The sequence below is a fragment of the Pseudophryne corroboree genome, chromosome 1, assembly GCF_028390025.1.
Source record: "Pseudophryne corroboree isolate aPseCor3 chromosome 1, aPseCor3.hap2, whole genome shotgun sequence".
NCBI classification, from domain to species: Eukaryota; Metazoa; Chordata; class Amphibia; order Anura; family Myobatrachidae; genus Pseudophryne; species Pseudophryne corroboree.
Window position 1 is genome coordinate 374,851,082 of NC_086444.1, and position 10,682 is coordinate 374,861,763.

Sequence of the window (10,682 nt, forward strand, 5' to 3'; positions counted from 1 at the left end):
ATGCCGAATCTGCGGCCTTCTAATAGGTGAGCCTTCTGCAACCACCACAGAAGTGACACCCTTGTCTTTGGTGACAGGGTTATTCGCAGGTGCATCTGCAGATGCGACCCTGACCATTTGTCCAACAGATCCCTTTGGAATATTCTTGCATGGAATCTGCCGAATGGAATTGCTTCGTAAGAAGCCACCATTTTTCCCAGGACTCTTGTGCATTGATGTACTGACACTTTTCCTGGTTTTAGGAGGTTCCTGACCAGATCGGATAACTCCTTGGCTTTTTCCTCTGGAAGGAAAACCTTTTTCTGAACCGTGTCCAGAATCATTCCTAGGAACAGCAGACGAGTTGTCGGGATTAAATGGGATTTTGGAATATTCAGAATCCACCCGTGTTGTCTTAGCACCTCTTGAGATAGTGCTAAAGCTGTCTCCAGCTGTTCTCTGGACCTTGCCCTTATTAGGAGATCGTCCAAGTATGGGATAACTAATACGCCTTTTCTTCGAAGAAGAATCATCATCTCGGCCATTACCTTGGTAAAGACCCGAGGCGCCGTGGACAATCCGAACGGCAGCGTCTGAAACTGATAGTGACAGTTTTGAACAATGAACCTGAGGTACCCCTGGTGTGCGGGGTAAATCGGAACGTGTAGATACGCATCCTTGATGTCCAAGGATACCATAAAGTCCCCTTCTTCCAGGTTCGCTATCACTGCTCTGAGTGACTCCATCTTGAACTTGAACTTTTTTATGTAGAGGTTCAAGGACTTCAGATTTAGAATAGGCCTTACCGAGCCATCCGGCTTCGGTACCACAAATAGAGTGGAATAATACCCCTTTCCTTGTTGTAATAGGGGTACTTTGACTATCACCTGCTGAGCGTACAGCTTGTGAATGGCTTCCAACACCCTCTCCCTTTCGGAAGAGACGGTTGGTAAGGCAGACTTCAGGAAACGATGAGGAGGATCCGTCTCTAATTCCAACCTGTACCCCTGAGATATTATCTGCAGGATCCAGGGGTCTACCTGCGAGTGAGCCCACTGCGCGCTGTAATTTTTGAGACGGCCCCCCACTGTCCCCGAGTCCGCTTGAGAGGCCCCAGCGTCATGCTGAGGTTTTTGCAGGAGCCGGGGAGGGCTTCTGTTCCTGGGAAGGAGCTGCCTGTTGGTGTCTCTTCCCTCTTCCTCTGCCTCGTGGCAGGTACGACAAGCCCTTTGCTCTCTTATTTTTGTAGGAGCGAAAAGGCTGCGGTTGAAAGGTCGGTGCCTTTCTCTGTTGGGGAGTGACTTGAGGTAAAAAAGTGGATTTCCCGGCAGTAGCCGTGGCCACCAAGTCTGATAGACCAACTCCAAATAACTCCTCCCCTTTATACGGCAAAACCTCCATGTGACGTTTTGAATCCGCATCGCCTGTCCACTGTCGTGTCCATAAGGCTCTTCTGGCTGAAATGGACATAGCACTCACCCGAGATGCCAGTGTGCAAATATCCCTCTGTGCATCACGCATATAGATAAATGCATCCTTTATTTGTTCTAACGACAGTAAAACATTGTCCCTATCTAGGGTATCAATATTTTCAATCAGGGATTCTGACCAAACTACTCCAGCACTGCACATCCAGGCAGTTGCTATAGCTGGTCGTAGTATAACACCTGCATGTGTGTATATATTCTTTTGAATAACTTCCATCTTTCTATCTGATGGATCCTTAAGTGCGGCCGTCTCAGGAGAGGGTAACGCCACTTGTTTGGATAAGCGTGTGAGCGCCTTGTCCACCTTAGGGGGTGTTTCCCAGCGCGCCCTAACCTCTGGCGGGAAAGGGTATAATGCCAATAACTTTTTTGAAATTATCAACTTTTTATCAGGAGCAACCCACGCTTCATCACACACGTCATTTAATTCTTCTGATTCAGGAAAAACTGTTTGTAGTTTTTTCACACCATACATAATACCCTGTTTTACGGTATCTGTAGTATCAGCTAAATGTAACGTCTCCTTCATTGCCAAAATCATATAACGTGTGGCCCTACTGGAAAATACGTTTGAATTTCTACCGTCGTCACTGGAATCAGTGCCCGTGTCTGGGTCTGTGTCGACCGACTGAGGCAAAGGGCGTTTTACAGCCCCTGACGGTGTTTGAGGCGCCTGGACAGGCATTAATTGATTGTCCGGCCGCCTCATGTCCTCAACTGACTGTTTAAGGGAAGATAAACCATCACGTAATTCCACAAATAAAGGCATCCATTCTGGTGTCGACCCCCTGGGGGGTGACATCTGCATATTTGGCAATTGCTCCGCCTCCACACCAATATCGTCCTCATACATGTCGACACCACGTACCGACACACACCGCAAACTCACAGGGAATGCTCTAATGAAGACAGGACCCACTAGCCCTTTTGGGGAGACAGAGGGAGAGTCTGCCAGCACACACCACAAAGCGCTATATATACAAGGGATATCCTTATATTAAGTGCTCCCTTATAGCTGCTTTAATATATATATATATAGCCATTAATGTGCCCCCCCTCTCTGTTTTACCCTGTTTCTGTAGTGCAGTGCAGGGGAGAGACCTGGGAGCCGTTCTGACCAGCGGAGCTGTGACAGAAAATGGCGCCGTGTGCTGAGGAGATAGGCCCCGCCCCTTTTTCGGCGGGTTCTTCTCCCGCTATTTTTCCAGTCAGGCAGGGGTTAAATATCTCCATATAGCCCCTATGGGCTATATGTGAGGTATTTTTAGCCTTGTATAAGGTTTATATTTGCCTCTCAGAGCGCCCCCCCCCAGCGCTCTGCACCCTCAGTGACTGCCCAGTGAAGTGTGCTGAGAGGAAAATGGCGCACAGCTGCAGTGCTGTGCGCTACCTTATGAAGACTGAGGAGTCTTCAGCCGCCGGTTTCCGGACCTCTTCACGCTTCAGCATCTGCAAGGGGGTCGGCGGCGCGGCTCCGGGACCGGACTCCACGGCTGGGCCTGTGTTCGATCCCTCTGGAGCTAATGGTGTCCAGTAGCCAAGCAGCAAATCCACTCTGCATGCAGGTGAGTTTACTACTTTCCCCCTAAGTCCCACGTTGCAGTGATCCTGTTGCCAGCAGGACTCACTGTAAAGAAAAAAACCTAAACTAAACTTTCTCTAAGCAGCTCTTTAGGAGAGCCACCTAGATTGCACCCTTCTCGTTCGGGCACAAAATCTAACTGGAGTCTGGAGGAGGGTCATAGGGGGAGGAGCCAGTGCACACCACCTGACCTAGTAAAGCTTTACTTTTTTGTGCCCTGTCTCCTGCGGAGCCGCTATTCCCCATGGTCCTTTCAGGAACCCCAGCATCCACTTAGGACGATAGAGAAATTTGCTTTCCTAAAATTTAAGTTTTAGTCGAACCCTTATACTGCTGTTTTTGATAACATTTCGAATATGACCATATTATGATCGCAATTTGCCAAGGGCTCCCTTACATTAATGTAATAGGAGAAATATTTAACATAACTGGTTAACTGCAATGAATACCTGTAGACTTCAAAACGTATTCCCCTTAGGGACAAACAGCAAAAACAAAGAGTACAATATAAACATCTTTAATTTGTTTATAAACTGGCAGCAATGTCATATTTCCAGGACAAGTATAACAGAATAACAAAGAAAAAAATAAAATAAAGAGCAGAGATTAAAGCCTAGCCTCTGCAACATCTCCTCCGGGTTGAGGAGCACAAGGGAACACTCAATATTTAAGACACTCACATTTATGATACATAAAGCGACCATAAAGCAGGCAGGAGATGAGGATCAGAAATGTACAGTTAATCAATGTGATAAAATCTTCAGATATAGAAAAAAAATAAACCCACACACACACACACACATATATATATATATATATATATAGGTCAATTCAATTCAGCAACTTATGTATAGCGCCAGGAGTTAGCTCCAGACGCTATTCAATTCAGCTCCAGTTAAGTCGGCGATGTCCCTTTCTCACAGGTTGTATTGTCGGGAGAACGGGCATTCTCCGACTTAACTCCCCGGCGCGAGGCTGATTCCCGACAGAATCAGCCTCGCGCCGGCCGCGAGGCAGCACTTTTGTCGGGTTTCTTCTCTCATCCCCGGGGATGAGAGAAGAATTCCCGACAATTGCGGGTAACTAGCAGCTGAATTGAATAGCGTCGGGAGCTAATTCCCAGCGCTATCCATAAGTTGCCGAATTGAATTGACATATATATTATATATATATATATATATATATATATATATATATATATATATATATATATATATATATATATATATATATATATAATTTATTTTTTTTAAGAGTGAATGTGAGATTGAGTGTGTGACATTGGACACTAGAGGCTTCTTAGCAGTAAGATTTTCTGCTATCTTAACTGCATGTTTTCACGACACACTGCAATATTGGGCTAGATCGTTAATATAGGGTGTGGTAACATGAATATACGATAATCTAATGGAAATTGAATGTATCACTGTCCAAGTGTTGTGGGAAGATTATCAGTGTGATTTTCCAACCACACTAACAGATGCCAATGGTGAAAAAGAGCAGATCTTATCCAACTTGGTCACCAATCTTATTTGATATGCAGCAGGATTAACCTGTGTAAAATTGAATACAACAAAAAAGTAAAAATCAGCAGTTAAAAATAAAGCAAATAAATTGTTTCTCTTACAGATTTCATGAAAATAGCAAATATCAAGGCAGCATTCTATCCCCACCTCTGTAAAAATGGTTGCTTAAACAAAAACATCTAGGGTAAAAACAAGGAGCCCAGAAACCATACCAGGTTTAATTTCGTACAGCCCACTGAATCATTCACCTTATGTCAGTCTCCCACATACCATGAAGAATGTCGTCAGGTCAGATGTGGGTTACTATATGCTAAAATAAGTACCTGTCAAACTTGAAATTTTGGTTTTAATCGGTCTCAGACACCAGCAGACAGTACCCACCATACGTTTCAAGTTAGTGAAACACAACCGTACCAACAGTTTTAATCCCTTTATAAACGAAGGGAAAACAAAAAAAAACGAACATGTCACTGCTCTTTATACAGCATAAAAATACTATTTAAAAAAATAAAGCACTCAGCAGGCAAACAAGGTTCCTGTATCCAAAAAAATAAAATAAAAAAATGTATGCAATCAAAGAATTTCAAGCACTACAGGTTGAGTCTCCCATATTAGAAATGTTTGGAGCACCAGTAAGATAGTGACAACTTTGCTTTCTGATGGTTCAATGTAAATAAACTTTGTTTTGTGCACAAAACTTATTTAAAATAATGTATAACGTTACTTATAGGCTGTGTGTATAAGGTGCATATAAAACAAATGCATTTTATGTTTAGACTTGGGTTTAGTCCAAAAGATTATATTATGGTATGCAAATACTCCAAAATAATTCTGGTCACAAGCATGTAAAATTTGGGAAACTCAACTTGTATTATATTGCTGGAGTCAGGATTCTCTCCCAGAGCTGGAACGTATTTTTACAATTTCTAGTCACTATATGGGAAATGTCCTGTGGGACAACCGGAGGTGCATTAAAGATTAAATAATGGGGAGAAAATATCCAATCTGTAAAATGATTATTTTTTCTGTTGCAAACTGATGCCTACCATCGGAGATTGTGTAATCACACAGATTGATCAGAACGTAATAAATCAAAGGACAATTAACATGGTTAGTATAATCGGACAGCGAGTCGTTAACAGCAGAGAAGATCATTGCTGCACTGATGCACTGTCAATTCTGCATTGCTTAGCAAGCATGAGATGGTTTAACAATCAATAATCCATTTTTTATACCGATCAGGGTCCTTACCATAAAAAGAAAAAAAAAAAAAAAGGAAAAAAAGGTGTTTGAATCTCAGCATAACATAAATCAAAGTGCACAGAACCATATGCTACCTCTGAACATAAAGGCAAAGTAAAAAGGCACTGAAAAAAAATAAACAAAAAACAAGTGAACTACAACAACAAGATCACTGCTATGGAAACGCCAGTCACACATGGAAGATTGGCAGCTCAGAACATCAAAAGCTATAAAACAGATGTACTCTGAAAACATTGTAAAAACAGAAGATAAATATATGAAGAGCTGCTGCCAATGTGCAGTCCCCCAAAAGTGCAAGCCGTTTCTTTCTTTTCTAACATTAGCATGGAGTTTAAGAAAAGATAGTGCCGAACAATACATCAAAATAGCCATCATGGCACTGTGATAGGCAGAGGCTGACATGTGAAGGGGTGGATCATTGACAGGTCACCTGGGACTAGGCGGTAAAAAATAAAATAAAAATTGGCTGGAGTTCAAACACACGCGGCAATGATCGGTCACTTCATGGTTGTTTAAATTGTGGGCATGAAAAATAAGAAATACTACCACAAGCCATTACTCAGATTTTTTCCCATTTTATGCATAGCAGGAAGTCATCATACACAATCACTATCCTGGCTGCTGTGATGTCGATATCACAACGTATATACGGATGGAAAAACTGAGTAAACAGTGTTTCTCCTACGCTGGCACCCACACACACACACAGACAATAGGCACGAGTTAAGCAATGTTGTTGAAGCTCAATGACCAGCTAGACAGAGGAAACAAAAAAGCAGAGTATGTAAAATCTGTACCCTGGAGAACTCCATGCAAGACTCTAGGCTTTAACACATGTGCCCATAGTTCAAAGGGTTCCTCTAGATCAGTGAGCATTCAATCAGCAGCACTTCTATTCGATAATAGACGTTTGAAACCCATCCAGGACCACATGCCTGAAAGTTCTGGTATCCAATAAGCTGCAGGCCCATTTCCATTTAACATGTAAACATGATAAAGTCAGGCAATGATCTGCCGATTGTTTAGGGCCACCTATTCCCTTATACCTTAAAAAGGAGATTTTCTGCCTTGTCATTTCTGAAAATTAGGGGAGAATAGAAAAAAAGAAAAACAAAACAAAGATTGGCATCGGGCCTCCTATAGCCGACACAGGCAGAAGAGTGTGGGGATAAACACTCCAAAGGCCACCAGGATTGGAAACATGAGGCTGCTGTTGTCTGAGGAATATGGGTTTGGAGTACGAGGACCAGACTGCACACGGTTCTTGTTGCTCTGCTTCTTTGTACTAGGGCCTTCCTCCTCTTCATCTTCTTCCTCCTCTTCCTTCTTTTCTAAACCGGGGTGAGGCTGCAGTTTAGGGACATCTAAAGATCCCAGAAAAAAAAAAAAAAAATAATTAATAATAATATTTCAGAAGTAAATAAATGCTCAACATTTTTTTTTTCCTTCATCTTCTCAGCTGCAGTCATGATCACCTTAGAAATCAGTAGTTCATATGAGCTGTTTATAGGAGAAAACTGGAAAGCTTAGTGCAAGAAACTGCATTGCAATAAATCTTGCCAACCTCTGCTAGAGAGGGTATTAATATATCTGCTCAAAGAAATCAAGCAGAGTATATCAAAATGCATTAAAACATACAAATGAACGTTGCATATGCAATTATGCAGCAAATCAAATTAAATATGCATTTATGTAGGATATAACAGGTGAACACATTGCACTGCATACCATTAACCTTATGTACAAGTTCCACACGCCTCGTATAATGTAAGGTAATTTACAGAGGGACACCTCTTCTGTTTCATATCACTGTAAGTAATTTGTGTCATGTCCCCCTCAATGTACAGTGCAGTGTACAGTAAGTGCTTTAAAGATAGAGTCTGAAGCAATGCCTATATAACTTACCGTCGATTGTTCCTTTCATCAGGAAAAGTGCACAGACTTTGGGGTTATCATAATATCCCTGGAAAGATAAGAAAAAACAGTGACCCATTAAATAAAAACAGATTCCTGTGATTTGCCATTAGAACTGCTTGGAAACACTGGAAATGGTGGCATATTACAGAGCCTTTTACCTCGTATCCCCATATTGGTACAAAGTAAATAAAATTATGCTGCAGTGTCATAAGTATCTGTGACGTACGCAGCAGCCACAAATTGAGGTTAATTGAAAATTGATTGATTGATATATATATATATATATATATATATATATCTCAATCAATCATGCACTACACATCTGAATGGCTGAAGCCAGGCAAACATTGTGCAAATATCAGCATCTCACGCCAATAATCGCATAGCGTATCGCTGCGACCGATCAGCATTGATTGGACGATCAGAAAATCTTCTAACCTGCCCGACTGCACCTGACAGTGTATGCGCTGCTGCGGACAGCATTTCTCCTGTTACTTCATTGGAGGGGGGAAGGGGGGGATTCAGGATGGTTTCATGGCTGTCAGATAATGTATGCCCAGCATTACACTACTTTGTTGACAAAGCGGAGTTAGAAAAGTATCAAGGGGGGCTTTGGTGGATTAATAATACACAAAAAATAAAATAAAAAAAGAAATAAATAATGACAATGAATAATAAATTTACTGGACTACATTGCAGACAGTTATAACACTCAACAGGTCTCATGTCAAACATTACCTTTACAAATTCCACACTGAGTTTCCCAGTGAAGGTAGACACTTCCCCTTGTACACTAAGTTTGCCTTTCCTGATGACAATGGGAATGATCTCATCATGTGCGGTACTGTGTCCCACACGGTCAAATATATCCAGGTCTTTTACCACAGTATGGCCATTCACACGAACATCAAACACCTACGGTTAGCAGAAAGCAGAAATATGAGACATCTGTTGGTGTCGCTCACCTGCATAGGCAATATGCCATATGTTACATTCTCATGGGACATGGATTATCAAAGTGTGAAGAGGAGGAGACAGGAGAGAATATGACACGTACCTTCTGCTGAGATTGTGCAAAATACACCTCTGCAAACTTTAGCACTAGAACATATTCTCCTTCCTCCCTTATTGGAATTTCATATCCAAAGCTGTCCTCATTATAACGCTCTGTCTGGTACAAAATCTGATCCTCTGGGTTGGAACGCAAAATGGGAAGCTTTAACCCATAGTCTGAAGCTGCATATAGGAGAAAGCAAGTGCAATTATACAAACCACACTCAGGAAATAAACACAAGGTAATAGAAATGCGAGTGCAATCAGGCAGCAGCTGCATAGCTTGTATCTCAGGAGAACTGCTCAATGACTAAACTCCACACATTTAGGTGATGAACAGATGATTGTGAGCCCCATCCCCGGTGAGACTGTACCTGCCCCCAGACACAAACAGCAGCTCTGACAACCGCACCAGCACCTGATATTGAGTTCTCCCCTTCCCCATGCCATATGCTTCCTGCACCCAGGACTACACCTGCTACTCTCCGACGCTCCCCGGTGTCTGTGACTATGGGCTGCACATACACTCACCTCTGCCAAGCCTGCCCTCCAGCGGGTCCTTCCGATAGCGGATACCGTGCACATCTACGTGGTCCTCGCCTCCTGCATTCACAGCCCAAATCACCTGGTCAGCCAGCCCAGCTCCTTGCGCCGCAAGCGGAACAAGTGCAGCTAGCAGGAGGGCGGCCAGTGGGCCCCACACCGACATAGCACCGGGCATGACTCCGGTCGGTGGCCTACACCGGGCAGTGGAGTGTTGGGTGACTCGGATACCGACAGCGCGGCCTCCTATTTCTCACTGCGACTCCACTCACCGATCCCAGGCGGCTGACCCGCACTCCGCCGCCGCCGCCAGCCCGCACATTTCATTCACTCTCTCCAAAGAGTCACCCAAACATCTAGCCTGTTCCACTGAACCAATCCCAGCGGCTCTCGGACGGCCTGGTCCATTCCAACCACTTAATTGGTTGAGTCAGCGACACAGGCCTGATGTGTAAGTGACCGATAGATAAATGGACCAATCCACGGCAAGCACAGGGCACGGGGGCGGGGACCAAAGTAAGGAGTTTGCTTGACGCGAAGAAACCGGTTGGTTCGGTTACGCGTGGCGGAAGTGAGTCGCGCTTCCGGGTAGAACCTCCGTGGCGAAGGCGCAGCTGCAGTCTGCGGGTCAGAAGGCAGAATAAAGCGGTAATCCCTCCAGCATGTCTCCCAGGAGCCACCGCGGCTTGAACAAATTACACGAATACCGAGTCAGGGTCGTCTAGTAGCCTCAGCCAATCACTGAGCTCCAGCGCAGCCTCTCGCCAGGCATTGTGGGCCAGCCTCCTGTACGGAGCTGTGGTAGCCATGGCAACGGCTCTGAGCGTGTGTTTATACACGTGTACCATGGTGTGTCTGTCCTGCCGCACCGGAGGAGGGCTGCGGAGTATAACACATGATTAAAGTCATTAGTTTACATGTAGGGATCTTCATTAAAAATAACTATATGTATGAAAACTGAATATCTAGTACACATTATTATGTGTTTATATATCGCAGTGCACTGCAATAGTGCTGTACGAAGAATATTTCTCCTTCACATCTCTCCTGCACAGTTGGATCTTGCAGTATCATTTCCTTGCTACCCCTACACTCAGTAGGGTCCATTTTAGTCAGCAGTGACTTTAACAAAAACAATTTCCACGTGGAAGCTTGTGCAAACACTTAGAGAACATACAAACTCTACACAATTCCCTTGTCAAGGTATACCCAGTTATGTGAGGCGACAATTCTAACCACTGTGCAACGGTACTGCACCATTTGAGAAATGCCTTGCTATGTGCATGGTAATATTGAAATATTCCACTATTGGTTTATTCCACCCCAACTCAA

General features: G+C 43.6%; 1 protein-coding gene across 1 annotated transcript; it reads right to left on the minus strand.

Annotated features, from left to right (window-relative positions):
- Positions 1 to 6,876: 6,876 nt before the first annotated feature.
- MLEC (malectin) lies at positions 6,877 to 10,077 on the minus strand. The gene is made up of 5 exons (XM_063913109.1): positions 9,339 to 10,077; positions 8,812 to 8,990; positions 8,493 to 8,669; positions 7,743 to 7,800; positions 6,877 to 7,201 (listed from the first exon to the last, which is right to left on the minus strand). The coding sequence occupies exons 1-5, from the start codon at positions 9,526 to 9,528 to the stop codon at positions 6,975 to 6,977; spliced, it is 831 nt and encodes a 276-aa protein (XP_063769179.1). The 5' UTR covers positions 9,529 to 10,077; the 3' UTR covers positions 6,877 to 6,974.
- Between the last annotated feature and the right edge of the window lie 605 nt (positions 10,078 to 10,682).